This window comes from Hyla sarda, chromosome 8 (assembly GCF_029499605.1).
Source record: "Hyla sarda isolate aHylSar1 chromosome 8, aHylSar1.hap1, whole genome shotgun sequence".
In the NCBI taxonomy this organism is placed as follows: Eukaryota; Metazoa; Chordata; class Amphibia; order Anura; family Hylidae; genus Hyla; species Hyla sarda.
Genome location: NC_079196.1, coordinates 60,900,764 through 60,917,747, shown reverse-complemented (window position 1 = coordinate 60,917,747; position 16,984 = coordinate 60,900,764). Strand labels below are relative to the sequence as shown.

Below are 16,984 nucleotides of genomic sequence, written 5' to 3'. Positions count from 1 at the left end.
GGCAATAAAACCTTTTACCCCACTTGACGGAGTTACTAATAAAATAAAAAGACAGCAAGGCTGTTCGGGTGAAAGCGTTAATTTTTATGTCAAATTCTGTAGTGAACATACAATATGAAGATGTTAGCATCTCTGTACAAAAAAGAAAAAGTATTATATCTAAACCAGGCTTTTAGACCAGCTCGCTTGCACAATGTGCGGCAGACGTGAAGGAGTTAAAGAGCAGAATCCCATCATTACGACAGAACTCCGAACGGGCCCCATAGAACGAACAGGGTGAGAATGAACATGCCTTGAAATGGGTTTTGAACAGCCAAATCTGGGTGATATGTGTGAGGAGGCATATGTTCCAGTTTTATTTGCCATCTGAAATTATAAGAAAACAAAAATGGCTAAGCTGCTTAAATATTTAATGTAACAGAAATGGATCCTCAAAAAAAAAAAAAAAAAAAAAAAATCTCCAAGACACAGGGAGAAGCTCTTCGTTGATCGTGTTAATGCGGTTTTCTTCCCAGGAGATGGGCTCATAGGAGGCAGGGAGAACAGCTGTTTCTGCAGACACTTCCAAGCATCAGACTTTGTCTCTTGATAGGGATGCTTTTGCACAGAGCAGCTGCCACCCTCCGACAAGGAAATGAGGACCAGCCGCTTTGTGCATCCTATCTACAGATTGTTATGAAAAGCCTTTATCACTAAGTAGGTAGTACAGAAGGAGGCCTATTTGCCAGCAAGGGTATTGTACAGGGAGGGGAAGAGCTCTCACTTTGTTCTCAAAATAGCTAACCTATTTCTTTCCACCTGTCTTACAATTCTTTTTTTTTTTTTTTTTTTTTTTTTTTAAACCATGGCAATTCTTCCTTCTTTTAAGCAAAAAAAAAAAAGAAAATCGACATACAATATGATAGTGTGCTCACAACAGTCATGGTAAGTGACTAAAACTCATGCCAGCCATGAAAGCAGCGCCACCATGAGAACAATCTAAAACTGCACCTTTTTCTTTCACTGCTAATTTTTTTTTTTTTAAACAGTGTCGGGTGAGTATTTATATGGTTAGGTAGGTTATTTAGTTGTCATTAATTTCATTTAGGAAGTGCAAGTGTCTTTAGTATTACCGCAGCTGATGCAGAACCTCCTATTTACTCTACAAAAAAAACAAAAACAAAAAATGTGGCCTTGTGCAGCAGAACATATTCGGATAAATCCACGTCTTGCTTGACTAGCTTAAGAAATTGTCATTTGTTCTAAACGGCAGCACGCTATGCATTTCTGGCTGGCTGAGACAAAGTGAATTTTCAAGCCCTGACAACCGAGGGCACGTTAATGTAACATGTGTCTGGAGGGTCAAGAGCAGTCGGCAAAAGTGCAGCTGTCCCCCTTCCCGTCCCTAATACAGATTGCCAAGTCCAATTCTTAGTAAGAGTCTTCCTAAAACATTGCATCTGACAAAAAGACATTTGATCAACACACAGAATTTGGTTTTCTCTCACTTCGTCGCATGTTTCATTCGGGCTTCCGCCTCCTTGGCCAGCGCTGGTTCAGTGGGATCTCTGTACAGTATTAAAACATTTTTTTTTTTTTTTTTTGACGCAAAGACAGAATTACAGATAGAGCTTTCTTTTATAAAAGGTTTCTGTTTCCAAAGATATTGTTGGGATCGACAAAATTCTTGACAGATTGGAGCATTCCGATCCCGACGTCTGAAATGCTGTCCTTCAGCCACTGCTTTCGCAACTTGCCCACTAGAAGACAGGAAGGGATAGGAAAAAAAAAATTTAATAAATAAAAAATAAATGCTTTGGTATACATTCATGATACAAGAAGCCAATCAATCTTATGACCATGAATGAATAAACACGGGGTGATAAATGCTTTTATTCAGAAATGAGAAATGTTTTCCTTTATTTGATTTATTGAGCCCACCAGACTATCAAGCTCATTAAGTTCGGTGTATTCCCAAAGGAAGAACTGCATTCAGCATCGCCTGCTTTCTCTGCAAACTGCAAAATGTAGATGAGGCTTAGGCGGGGATTATGGGTTGCTTAGCAAATAACGAAATGGTAACCACATTTATTTCCAAAGAACTAAAATCTTAATCTAATGATCTGTTTAGAAAAAAAAAGAAAAAAAAAAAAACACACACATGCAAAGAGAAAGTCAAATCGCTGTCTTTAAGTAAACTCTCCAGTGTATTCAAGAAGGGCAAATAGCACTTAACACACAATACAAGGTAACAATTACATTCGGGCCCTTAAATGCTGAAGGCTATTTGAACCTTAGAAAACACGCATACAAGGTACATAATGTATTAAAAAATTTAAAAATAGAGGAAATGAAACATCATAGACAAATTAGCAAATCTGAAAAAAAATCTTTATTTATTTATTTTGTATTTCTTTTTCTTCTTAAATGAGTACTTTACCGGGCTCTGTTCACCTGGCATGGTGATCCATTTTGGAACAGAACCTGAAATTCTATTAACTATACTATAATAGTGTAAACAGAGCACAAGAAACAACCGTTTCATTAGTTCCAGCTTCATTTTGGGATTCATTTTACCCTTTTAGGGTAGGGTCAGACATGCTGCATATTTGCTGCTGTGTATTTTTCCACCAATTGAAGTCAATGGGTAGCAAAACACGCAGCTGTTTTTGCTACCCCCATTGGCTTCAATAAGTAGTAAAATATGCAGCAAAATATGGCCCCTGTGACCCAACCCTTACTGTTATTATTCTTAACTACTGAGCATTTACTATTATTTATTTACAACTATCCTCTCCGTTCATTATAAGGGGATTCAGGATTGCTGGATTTTTTTTTTATATCAACAGTACAAATAGTAGCAGTGCTATTCCTACAGTTAAAAATACCAAAGCCTCTGATAGTATAAGGAATTATTTGGAAAGAAGTTTTATCCTTAAAATCTTGCTCCCTTATTTTAATGAACTATTACTACCAGCACCAATTTTCATTTTATTTGATTTGATGCAATATTTATTATAAACATGGTAATACCCACCATAAACTAAATATATAGCACCCAAATAATAAATAAATAAAAAAAAAAAAAAAAAAAAAACACTCCACATCAATACCAGTAGGACGATCTTTGGGAGGACAGTGTATTATATTTTAGTTCAACAAGTTACACTGGTCCCTATTAGTAAGAACATTTGGTAATCACAGTAATATGAGTGCCTTTTGAAAATTATTCTATATTTACTGTGTTCTTATATCCCTTTCCAAATATTGACTGGAAATGGGAAAATATATAAAATTATTATATCACTATGTTTATTTCTATATTCTTCTATAGACACATGAAATCTACAGACATTCTTATATACATATATAAAAAAAATGAATGAATGAATAAATAAATAAATAAATAATAATAATAATAAATATATTAATATGTGTGTATATATATATATATATATATATATATATATATATTTACACAAACACTTCTATTCCTTGTATTCCAAGCTATACAAGTTATAGCTGCGGTCTGTCACATCAGTTAAAGTGATGGAAAGATACCTTTCCAGAGAAGTTAAACTCATGTAGTCCTTGTGCTCAGTTTTCAAGCCATCAAGCTGTCATCAGTGTAACAAATGATACGACCGCACAGTAACTTTTCCAGGTATGTTGGCTTAGGACTGCCAGCACGGGAGTATTTTTAATTTTTTAAATTTTACCCTCTACTGTTTTAAGGGCATGTTCACAAGTACTGTATAGGCTGAGGATTTTCTGCTATGTTCAACTATTTATAGAGCAGAACATTTGAAGCATAAAATCCACCATGTATTTTCCAAACAGTGTGCCTCCAGCTGTTGCAAAACTACAAACTCCCAGCATACCCGGACATCCAACATGCCCGGGAGTTGTTGTTTTGCAACAGCTGGAGGCACACTGTTTGTAAAATACTGGAGTATACAGTATGTGTGAACATACTCTAAGGGCCCATTCACACTACATAATTCCGTCTGCAGCGTGTGCCGCCAAAAGCCATGCGAACATGCACTGTCACCATTGACTGCAATGCAGCGTTTTTTATTTTTTTTATTTTGGAGAGTCTGGAATATGAATTCCTGTGGTGGAATTGTTCCAAACAGAAATTCTGCAGTGGGCAGGGTGCAGCAAAATCCCACTGGAAAGTCCGTAGTGCGAATGGGCAGTAACAGTTTTGCTGTGCCATGTATGAACTGTTTTTACCCGAAAAGTAACGCTAAAGTTCTAAGTTTAACAAATGAAATAACGTAATGTGGGGTCATTTATAATGTCATCCTGGCAGTTTTTCTGGAGTTTTGCACCCAAATTGTGTCGCATCGCGTGCCACAATTTGTGATAAAAAAAAAAAAAACTGAAACAAGCAAATCTGCAGCAGAAAATACACACGTGTGAACCCTTACTCACAAAAACCTGAATGGGGGCGTGGCCACTGGGATGGTCATGAAAAAGGGGCTTGTCCATAAAAGTTCCGAAAAATCACAGCATATTTACTAACCTTCCCATATAAAATGTGGTGGATTTAAGCGCTGGAAAACCCGACAGGTTAGAGCAGTTGTAAAAATTGTTGAATGTAGGGAACAATTTGTAAATACCATGGGGAAAAAAAAAACACACACACAAAGAAAACTACACTCTGGGCCAATGTGTATTTAATATTGGTATTAAATAGAAATCCTTAGGTCACATGATAAAGGTGAAGATACATTATACATTTTGCATAGGACCTTCAAGATACACCAAGTCATGAATATGGCCCATCTGAATAAAAAAAAGTGGAACTATGTATAAAACGATTAAGTAATAAATGCAACAGACTGGAAGAAAAGCCTTTAAAATCTAGAATATTGTCTATACAGTGATCACCTCAACTTACAATAGTTTCAACATACGATAGTCTTTTCTGGACCATTGTAAGTTGAAACCAGATTCAACATACAATGTACAGACAGTCCAGATCTGTGAAACGTGTCAATGGCTGAAAGAACCAACCAATCAGAATGGACATTCACTGGTAAAACCCCTGTATTTCTGAAGCGTATGCACTGACTGATGTCTGATAGCGCCCCCTACAGTACAGGGAGGTATTACATATTCTGTACACTTTACCTGTACCAGGGTTACCTGCTCCTTTGGACACCAGGTGGGGGAGACTCCATGTTACTTTTTTAGGACATTGCCTGTACTGTACAGGACCCCGATGAAGCTCCTGTCATCTACATAGACCAGTGTTTCCCAAGCAGGGAGCCTCCCGCTGTTGCAAAACTACAACTCCCAGCATGCCCGGACAGCAACAGCTGGAGGCTCCCTGCTTGGGAAACCCTGACAAAGACAGTGATTACAGCTCCCAGCAGATCTTTATCACTTTTATATGTAAGGATTTGCTTTATCTATATTAGTTATCTACTTATTTTTCTTTAATCCTCACTTTTTCCTATTTTTGGATGACATTTTGGTGCCATTAGAACCAATTACCAGGTTTCCATAGAGTTCTGGTCTCAACATACAATGGTTTTCAACATACAATGGTCGTCCCAGAACAAATTAATATTGTAACTTGAGGGACCACTGTATAGCTATATAAGGGTTCACACCTGTGTTTACAGCAGTGTTCCCCAAGTAGGGTGTCACCTGGTGTTGCAAAACTACAACTTACAGCATGTAGGGAGTTGTAGTTTTGCAACAGCTGGAGGCACACTGGTTGGGGAACACTGGTTTAGAGGCTTTGTTGGACGCCTCAGTAAAAAAAAAAACAAAAAAAAAAACAAAAAAACACCAGAGACAAAATAGCATACTGCGATGATGCTGGACACCATACTGGAAACTGGTCGGTACCCACTAATGTCAATGGGCTTCACCCACACCATTTTTCCATTGTTCTGATACAACCACGTTGCAGAACAATGAGAAAGACAATGCTGGTGTGAACTCAGCCTGAGAATACTGCATTCGACTTTATAAAGCATTTTTATATCCTATTTACACACACACACATATATAGTTAATCTGGCATTTACTCATCTAAACAGTCTGCTAATGCAGCACATCATGTCCTCTCGTGTATATATACGGTACATGTCTATCTAATATCCATCTATTTATTATCTGCTAATCTAGTATCTATTTCCTCTCTAATTTCCATCCATCCATCGTATTCGCATGCAGATAAACACTGATAAATCTACTACTTATTGAGCACAATGTCCCCCGTGCAAAACTAGTCGGGGGAGCGTTTTAATGTTAATCTTCCATTTAATAAATGAGTCTATACATTGTTTCTAGTTCTCGGAGGCGGAATCATTATAGGTAGATAAAAGGCAGAAACTTAATCTGCCTGCTTTTCTCTTACTGCTGTCTATGATATAGCTGCGGGGAATATGTCCTGTGGTTATAGATGCAACTGTCCCGAAAATACTTCAAACAACTGCACAAACAAGATGGAGTACATCAGAGCCACAGCGGGGTGTCCGGCAGCCAACGTGCCTGCCTGCTCATCCACCTCAGGAAATACAGCAATTCCACAAGGAAAGCAACCAACTTGCGAGCAGCCACCAAACGGCCATTGCATATTTAATGAAGTTGCTCGCCAAGTGCTGGAAAACAGAAGGTGCTTGGAGTGCATCATTAGTTCTGTCAGAGCGATAATTTACACATCTATCTTGTCAAATTTTCTATGGTTTACACTTTTACTAGAATAAATGTAACGTGCATTTGATTAGCAGAGTGGAAACAAAGGAGAAGGAGGAAAAGAAGCTGAAATGTCCCCCGGATCTCAATAAATATATAAATATATCTACGATATAGGTAGAGCTATTGTCTCCGGATTGTGGGATGTCTAATGGAATGTGGCCGGAACGGCTACAATTAGAGGAAACACAATCAGCTCATGTATTATATCCACTCAGAATTAGTGTCTCTCCTGTAGAATAGTATAGGACGGAAAAAAGCGGAGGTGGCGCCGGGTGCGGTGCAGGTCTCTAGCTGGTGTAGGTAGGTACCCGGGTGGGGGGTAACGTATCCCTTGCCGGTGATGGTAGCTTGGTGTGCAGACCTGCAGAGTGTGGAGTGCAGGGGTGGGTCAGTATGGAGAATGCAGAAATGTAGGAAAAAGGCTGCGGTGGCGCTCCCAAGGAAGTAACTAGAGATGAGTGAACTTACAGTAAATTCGATTCGTCACGGACTTCTCGGCTTGGCAGTTGATGACTTATCCTGCATAAATTAGTTCAGCTTTCCGGTGCTCCGGTGGGCTGGAAAAGGTGGATACAGTCCTAGGAGACTCTTTCCTAGGACTGTATCCACCTTTTCCAGCCAACCGGAGCACCTGAAAGCTGAACTAATTTATGCAGGATAAGTCATCAACTGCCGAGCCGAATTTACTGTAAGTTCGCTCATCTCTAGAAGTAACCCGAAGTCGTGGGTATTGGTATAAAGTGAATCATTTATTTTTTACAGCATAAATCAAAGAAAATAAATAAATAAATAATGTATTTATTTTCTTTAATTTATGCTGTAAAAAATAAATGATTCACTTTATACCAATACCCACGACTTCGGGTTACTTCCTTGGGAGCGCCACTGCAGCTTTTTTCCTACATTTCTGCATTCTCCTGTAGAATAGAAGGTTCCTAAGGGGCTGTGGAAAGCTTTTAGAGCGTATTCTCACACAGCATTTTGTTGTATTTTTGAAGCTTTTTTTTTACTTGCCAATTAAAATCTTTAGCTGTACGAACAGCACATAGGAACACATGCCCAGTGTTCTGCAATCCTTTGTAGACAGCCAAATAATATTTTTATTTTTTTTCCTAAAACTTTTATTTTAATAAAGAGTCATAGGAGGGCTTATTTTTGTGGGACAAATTGCACTTTTTAATGGCTCCTCTTTATTTTACCATATTAGGTAGAGTAAAACAAAAACAAAAAAATATTTGTGGGTTCAAATGGAAATGAAAACATAATTTTGCTATTTGTTGGGGTTTTCATGTCTCACCTTGCCCTTGGCCGGTGACAGGTTGAGCGAAAGTGTCATGTATTGAGCCCTGGACTTCTTCCTTGTGCGCGGGGCCGTTACATGACACTTCCACTTAGCCCATCACTGGCCGAGGCGGGACATCACTGGGAACGTCGATTAGATGAGCGCAGTGTGGCATGTCAGGCCCCAGAAGCAGGAAGAAGACCGCACCGGAGGACAGAAGAGTGATACCTGCGGTACCGGGGGAGCAGCGGGAGGTGGGACAAGGTTTATTTTTTTGTAACTGCAGCAACTCAGGCATAAAGAGAATCTGTCAGATGCATTTGTTGCTTAGAGCTGCAGACCCTGTTGGATATCTGTTAGGGTATGAAGGAAAAAAGTATTTTTCTTGGGAATAATGGTGTTTGCCAAAATTGCCTTTTTATTTCTCAGTCAAGAAGGCAGGGCTAAGCTTCTCAAGTACCAAAACCTGTAATGTCCTCTTGTTTGCCCTCACCTCCAATGTCCTCCTTGAGAGATGTGCAGGGCTCTGAATATCAGTTAAAGAGAGGCTTGGAGGTGAAGACAAGCGAGGAGGCATACCAGGCTGTGGCACTTGAGAAGTTTAGCACCACCCCCTTGACACTTGGCTGAGAAATAAAAAGTAAAATGTTATAAGTTTTGCAGCCACCATCAGCTTCAGGTACAGTTTGCTTTTATACCCAAACATCTATCCAACAGTGTCTGCAGCTATTTGCAGCAAATACAGCAGACAGATTCTGTTAATATTTTTCTGAAAGTCATAACTATTTACAGTGATACCAAATTTAATTAGTTCTGTTTTACCATTTCTAAAAAATAAACTTAAAAAAAAAAAAAAAAAAAAATTAGCTTATCCCCATTCTAACCCCTATAACTTTATTTTATTATTTTTCTGTCTATGGACCTGTGGGATGGCCCGTTTTTAAAGGGTAAGTAGAAAATTTCACTGAGACTTTTTGACTCATTTAGGAGGCCAGATGACCAAAAAAAGTCAATTGAAATGAGGTATTGGGCATTTTTTCCCATTGGGCAATAGTATTCATTGTCCGATTCAGGCAGCTTCCGAGCCCCCCTCTAATTTCCTAATTACATGTCCCCCAAACATGTACGGCAGATCCCGCTAAGGGGTCAACAGGATTCCTAAGACTGTCTCCATGACAGCTGGCTTATATCACTACAGTTTCTACAGTATCGAGAACCTCCAAAAATCTTTATTTGTGTGTAAATTACATTAGTCGCTCATAAGAGAACATGTGTTTTTGGAACTGTACATATATTTACACCTGAATAATGTTGCACATGTAGCATACACCGACTGCTATTACCTTCATTTAGTAAAGTGGACAGATGCTGATTTTTTTTTGCAATAAACCTGTCATATGGGAACATACCCATAGAGCAGTGTTTTCCAAACATCGTGCCTCCAGCTGTTGCAAAGGCTTCAGACTTTAGTAGTTACATACAAAGTACTTGTTATATTCATATAATTAGCTTTCTCTGTGTAGTTATTACCGCAAGAAAGAAACAAAATTAAATACATTCAATATCTACTATTTTAATCAATATATCACTATAAGACTAAATGTTTGTGTCATCGGTGTTAAAAAGTGGTAAAGTAAACATGTAGATTTTCAGAAATTTTTAAAAAAAAAATATATAGCATTAAAAAAAGGAAAAAGTCAAATGCTTAAAACTTCACATTTATAAAAATACAACAATTTTACAACTGTGCATTAAATCAAATTAAAGGAGAACTGTATCTTTTTCTAAGGGAGTTTACACATTATACACTGCTCAAAAAACAAAAGGGAACACTTAAACACAATGTAATTCCAAGTCAATAACACTTCTGTGAAATCACACTGTCCACTCAGGAAGCAACACTGATTGACAATTTCACATGCTGTAGTGCAAATGGAACAGGCAACAGGTGGAAATTATAGGCAATTAGAAAGACACCCCCAATAAAGGAGTTGTTCTGTAGGTGGTGACCACAGACCATCAGTTTATGCTTCCTGGCTGTTTTGGTCACTTTTAATGCTGGCGGTGCTTTCACTCTAGTGGTAGCATGAGACGGAGTCTACAACCCACACAAGTGACTCAGGTAGTGTAGCTCATCCAGGATGGCACATCAATGCGAGCTGTGGCAAGAAGGTTTGCTGTGTCTGTCAGCGTAGTGTCCAGAGCATGGAGGCGCTACCAGGAGAAAGGCCAGAAAGGCCGTAGGAGGGCAACCACCCAGCATCAGGACCGCTACCTCTGCCTTTGTGTAAGGAGGAGCACTTCCAGAGCCCTGCAAAATGACCTCCAGCTGGCCACAAATGTGCATGTGTCAACTGAAACGGTCATAAACAGACTCCATGAGGGTGGTATGAGGGCCCGATGTCCACAGGTGGGGGTTGTGCTTACAGCCCAACACCGTGCAGGACGTTTGGCCTTTGCCAGAGAACACTAAGATTGGCAAATTTGCCACTGGCGTCCTGTGCTCTTTACAGATGAAAGCAGGTTCACACTGAGCACATGTGACAGACAGTTCCTGCAAGAGGAAGGCATTGATGCTATGGACTGGCCCACCCGTTCCCCAGACCTGAATCCGATTGAGCACATCTGGGACAACATGTCTCGCTCCATCCACCAACGCCACGTTGCACCACAGACTGTCCAGGAGTTGGCGGATGCTTTAGTCCAGGTCTGGGAGGACATCCCTCAGGAGACCATACGCCACCTCATCAGGAGCATGCCCAGGCGTTGTAGGGAGGTCATACGGGCACGTGGAGGCCACACACACTACTGAGCCTCATTTTGTTTTAAGGACATTACATCAAAGTTGGATCAGCCTGTAGTGTGGTTTTTCACTTTGATTTTGAGTGTGACTCCATATCCAGACCTCCATGGGTTGATAAATTTGATTTCCATTGATAATATTTGTGTGATTTTGTTGTCAGCACATTCAACTATGTAAAGACGAAAGTATTTCATACGATTAGTTCATTCATTCAGATCTAGGATGGGTTACCTTAGTGTTCCCTTTATTTTTTTGAGCAGTGTATTTGAAAAGGCCCTATATGTGATACAAGTGCAACTAGTAGTTTGCTCAAAAGCAGCTGACACATAAATCATATAAAATATTTACAGCTCTCTACTTGTATTAGTACAACTTTAAATACCACGGACACCCCCCCCCCCCCAAAAAAAAAAATACATTCTTTTACTTTAGTCTTAAAAAAAATATATATAATTTAAAAGTATATCTTGGAAATAAAGAGGTATCATTGGTAAGGGGGAGGGATATTGGTTGGGATTGAGAGGGGTTCCTAAAAATTTAAGCAAAGTTTTGAGATTGTATTAATTAGTTTTTGATAATTATATTATTATTAAATAATAATAATAATTATAAGAATGATAATAAAAAAAAACATAAAAAAAGGGTGCAAATGCTTTAATTTTTATATTACATTTTTTGATGACCAAAAACTGATCCATTAGCCTCACGGTATAACTACAGAAAATTCCCAGCCTAAGCCCAGAAACTGGTTAATTTGGATAATGAGCATGGACAACAGTAATAAATACAAATTACTAATACATTCATTCATCTTCATTCAACTCTTGAGGCAAAAAAAAAAAAAAAAAACACTCGAGAAAACAGGGTCATTACTTTTATTTGGAGACTATTCATTATCGGACCCATTGATTACATGCCAATGATTATGGGTCTTGGCCACCACTCGCAGATCAACTATGACAATTCCTGCAGGGGTCAAAGGGTATATATCAGCATACTATAGGGGTTTCTTAATGGGACGACACTAATAGTCTGGGAAGTCAGCAGATGTAATGGAAAAAAAATTAAAGTTCCATTAAAAAAAAAAACTTTGCGGTGAAAATTACGCATTTTTATTTCCTTGTCTTTTTGCCAATTAAAATTACTGGCTTAGCACTGTAAGCAAAGTACTGTATGCAAGACAATTCTTCTAGAATTTGTCTAGAAAATAGGTCCCTTTCTCAAAAGTTAAAAAAATTAAAAAAAAGAATAATTTTTGAATTAATAAAAAAAAATAAAACAATGATTACTGTTAAATCAAAATGCAAAAACAAACAAAAAAAAAACATAAGAAGAAAAGACAACCTTCAAATAACCCTGACGAAGAGGGGAAAAAAAGAATGTCTAAATAAATTAAGGGTAGAAACCGGTCAGTCAAAATACATTATTTTCTTCTGAAAATCATGCCATTTTTATTGTGCACATTATTACCAGATGCAACAGTTTCCCTTTCCTCTTTGAAAATAAGAGAAGAATAGTCAGTACATTTATCACAAGCAATGATGACCTTTATGTTTTGGATATTAAATTTCACTACCTACTTGACTAACTGGAGATTGCCCCGGTGGAATACCATATAATTACACAAAAGCTATTAAGGTTTTTCAAGGGTTTAAGAGAAGATGTTAGTCTGGCGAAGGAGGGGGGTCTACTTGGGACATGTCAGAAGACATCGGCCACCGATGGCGAAGTAATTCAAGCTGCACTGACACCACTTCAGCTAAGCACAAAAACATCACTGCACTGATAAAGAGGATAAAAACAGCAATGTAAGTGGTGAATAATAAATCAACAAAGTCCACGGTAACTCTTCAAAGGATTCTATAGATATGAGATCAGCCTGAAAAGCATTCCTTCATGGTGGACACGCATCGATCATGAATGGTTAAGGAATTAATGTATATAAAGTTGTTCTGAGCACGTTTTCTTACTGATCATACGAGATACTAGAACATGGAGACATTATTTAGAAAATTTATTTTAAAGGGGGATGCCTGGGGGCATTTTAAATTATTTGGCTACTGCCAAAATGTAAACTAATAAAACGTACCATAATTCACAATGCACAGATGTGCCGATTCCAGACCCTCTGTCTCAAAAAATGTTGCTCCTTTCTTTTCCTTAAAGGTGTATTCTGGGCAAAAACATCATATCCCCTATCCAAAGGATAGGGGATAAGATGTCTGATCGTGGGGGGCCCGCCGCGGGGACCCCCAGCGATCTCCCTGCAGCACCCGCATTCTATGTGGGGCTGCGTCTCCAGTTTCGTAAAACCTCCGGGTTTACAGGGCTGAAGACATGACGTGACGCCATGCCCCCTCCATTCATGTCTATGGGAAGGGGCGGGACACCTCCTCTCTATCACAGCTATTTAGGAGACAGTAAACAAGCAGGCTAAACTGGTGTTTGACACTTGCAACAAGAAAAGAGCAGTACTACTGATACAATTAGAAAACTTTATTTTCAATAAATAAACAATACTATCAATGAACAGGAAACATCAAGACACTTTAAAAACAAAACTAATGGCAGGACTATATGGTGCCCCACAATAATATCAATATCAACAACCATAAACGTAATACCGTAATAGTAATAAATAATGAAAATTGGGGGGCACTTCTATGCTTACCATTGCTCTGCTATAATGATAGAGTAAAATGCACTGGATATAAGTGACCAACGTCCTCACTAAATCACATACTCCATTGCCAGTATAGCCAAATAGTGTTAGCCAAGCATGGTAAACATATCACTCACCCATATTGCGCCAGGTCACTGTGCGTTGCGACGTACGTTTTGTCAGAATGACTTTTTCAAGGAATGTTCCTTGAAAAAGTCATTCTGACGAAACCTACGGTAGTCCTGCCATTAGTTTTGTTTTTAAAGTGTCTTGATGTTCCCTGTTCATGGATGGTATTGTTTATTTATTGAAAATAAAGTTTTCTAATTGTATCAGTAGTAATGCTCTTTTCTTGTTTCCAGTGTCAAATGCTTGTATTTGAGCTATACTGAGTGATATATATTAGGGATCGACCGATTATCGGTTTGGCGATATTATCGGCCGATAATCACGATTTTGGGCATTATCGGTATCGGCAATTACCTTGCTGATAAGCCCCGCCCCCCGCACAGCCCTCACCGCACCGCGACCGCCTCCCCCATCCCCGGTTTTATAATTAATTACCTGTTCCCGGGGCCCGAGGTCCACGCTACTTCTGGTTCCTGCTGCGTCCTGCGTTACGCTGTGCGCAATGACGAGCGACGTGACGCAACGTCACCGTCAGTGCGCACAGTGACAGCTCAGGAGGACGCCACCGGAGCCAGATGTAGAGTGGACCCCGGGCCCCGGGAACAGGTAATTATAAAACCGGGGATGGGGGAGGCAATGGGGTCATGGCGGTGCGGTGGGGGGTGTGACGCGGCGCGGAGGTAGGGGGCGCGGAGCGGTGCAGCGGTGGGGGGCGGTGGCGGTGATAGAACTCAGGACCCCCGGACAGGCAGGGGGAGAGAAGCGGGTGGCGGCGGCGGCGGTCTATGGCACCGCAAAAGCCACTGCAGTTCATTGATTTAAAGCGCCCGCTTTAAATCAATTATCTGCAGCGGTGTCGCAGGGGAATAAATAGCCGATAACTTATACCGGAATATCGGTATAAGTTATCGGCTATCGGCCCTAACCTCCACCAATTATCGGTATCGGCCCTAAAAAAACGATATCGGTCAATCCCTAATATATATCCTTTTGAGGCATTATTTATAATGAAGGAATATTTAGAGTAAATATGGAGGTAATATGCGGTGCTGGTCTTTTATGTTTAATATAACGTATATGGTGGCCTCCTGGAAGAGAAGGATCAGACCTGCTGCATGTCAACTGCACAATCGTTTAGTTCTTAGGGAGATAAGCTACGAGAGGAGGTGACTGACAGCAGCTTACCCCTCCCCTCTTTATTTAGATCAGCCAAGCCAAATTGGGTGTTTTGCTTCAAATTTACTATAAAAGCCCATGACCTAAATAAATATTGTGCCTTTTAAATTTTGGCTCAGCCTTCGCTGGCTCCAGCCAGAATGAGTGAGAAGATTGCCTCAACATGATAAAAAGTTGCAGCATTTTTAAGGTAGATGCGTCTTTTTTTGCGTACTGTCAACTGCATCAGTTTGCAAAAAGGGCATATATTAAAAAGGCGCACAAAAAATGTGCAACAACACACTGGGCCGAAAGATGCACCTTTTTACCGAAAAAACAAAACAAAACAAACACGATAATAAATGTCCTCCCTAGTCCTACTGTTCTCCAGAGATCAGCCTCTGCCAGATGAGTCTGACAGCAGCTTTATGCCCCCTCCTTATTAGAAACACATGCATGCTTAGCTGAGCTGAGCATGCACGTGGGAATCAGGACGATTACTTGTTGGTTAACCCCTTAAGAACACAGACCATTTTGGCCTTAAAGGGGTACTTTGCCCCTAGACATCTTATCCTCTATCCAAAGGATAGGGGATAAGATGTCTGGCGCGGGGTCCCGCCTTTGGGAACCCCCACAATCTCTCCTGCAGCACCCCCTGTCATCTGGTGCACGGTGTGAATGTCGCTCCGTGTCTGATGACTGGCGATGCAGGCCGCCACACCCTCTCCCATAGACATGCATTGGACGACCCCTGCATCGCCATTCATCAGGCATGGACAGGGTTCTGCAGGAGAGATCGCGGGAGTTCCCAGCGGCAGGATCAGACATAAGATGTCTAGGGGCGGAGTACCCTTTAAAGACAAAGCCAGTTTCATTTTGTACGTTTATGTTTTTTCCTCCTCGCCTTCTAAGAGCCATAACTTTATTTTTCCCTCCACAGAAGAATATAAAGGATGTACTTTGTAATGACTCCTTTCATTTTACAAAAAAATGTACAGCACAAACCCAAAGAATTTTTGCGAGGAAATGGAAAAGAAAACAGCAATTTTGCAACTTTTGGAGGGTTTCTTTTTACGTAGTGCACTTTACAGTAAAAAAAATTTGGTTTTCTTTACTCTGTAGGTCAATACGATTAAAATGATACCCATGTTCACTTGCTTTACTATTATTATACTACTTTTAAAAACAAGTAAATCTTTTCTAACAAAATTTGTATGTTTAAATTCTCCCTATTCCTGTAAATTTACGGTGCATGTCCTTAAGTGGTAAAACAGGCAATTGCCTCTGCCGAAGGTTGCCTGTGCCTGACCCAAGTGATCATCACATGACTAAGACATATAGCCTATTTATGTAAGTTTGGAGTGACAGGATTCCCTTTTTGGTATGAGTCTGGAGTAATAGCCAAAGCCCACGACAATGGTTCTTGGATTATACGTGTGAACCATTAGAGGTGATTTGCCCTATATTGGTTCAAGTTTATAGCATGGGATAATAAGAGGAGAGATCTATATATGGATTTCATCTCTTTTTTGCCCCATAGTTAGATAAATGATTACTATATGAATATGATGTGTAAGGGCCTGGGTGTGTGGTTACATCCCATGGACGGACACTGATATTATGTAGTTCGGGCTGTATATGATTATACATCATGCATTGACTGACATATATTATGTTTGATAGTGTGTGTGTGTGTGTGTATTGAAATAAGGGTCTCATGTCACGGTGATGTTACTTACATTCATGGCTGTAAATATTGGCACCCCTGAAATTTTTCTAGAAAATGAAGTATTTCTCACAGAAAAGGATTGCAGTAACACATGTTTTGCTATACACATGTTTATTCCCTTTGTGTGTATTGGAACTAAACCAAAAAAGGGAGGAAAAAAAGCAAATTGGACATAATGTCACACCAAACTCCAAAAATGGGCTAGGCAAAATTATTGGCACCCTTAACTTAATATTGATTGCACACTCTTTGGAAAAAATAACTAAAATCAGTCGCTTCCTATAACCATCAATAAGCTTCTTACACCTCTCAGCCGGAATGTTGGACCTCTCCAGGTCTCTCTTATTGGAAGGGCGACTTTTCCCAACAGCAAATTTAAGATCTCCCCACAGGTGTTCAATGGGATTTAGATCTGGACTCATTGCTGCCACTTCAGAACTCTCCAGCGCTTTGTTGCCATCCATTTCTGGGTGCTTTTTGATGTATGTTTGGGGTCAATGTCCTGCTGGAAGACCCAAGATCTCG

At 39.7% G+C, this 16,984-nt stretch overlaps 1 protein-coding gene across 2 annotated transcripts in view; it reads right to left on the bottom strand.

The window, feature by feature from the left end:
• Positions 1 to 809: 809 nt before the first annotated feature.
• AGPS (alkylglycerone phosphate synthase) overlaps positions 810 to 16,984 on the bottom strand; it is a 269,903-nt gene continuing 253,728 nt past the window's right edge. For both annotated transcript variants that reach the window (XM_056534693.1, XM_056534694.1), the window contains exon 20: positions 810 to 1,739. In XM_056534693.1, the coding sequence (XP_056390668.1) occupies positions 1,618 to 1,739 (122 nt within the window). In that variant the 3' untranslated portion in view covers positions 810 to 1,617. The remainder of the gene's footprint in view (positions 1,740 to 16,984) is intronic.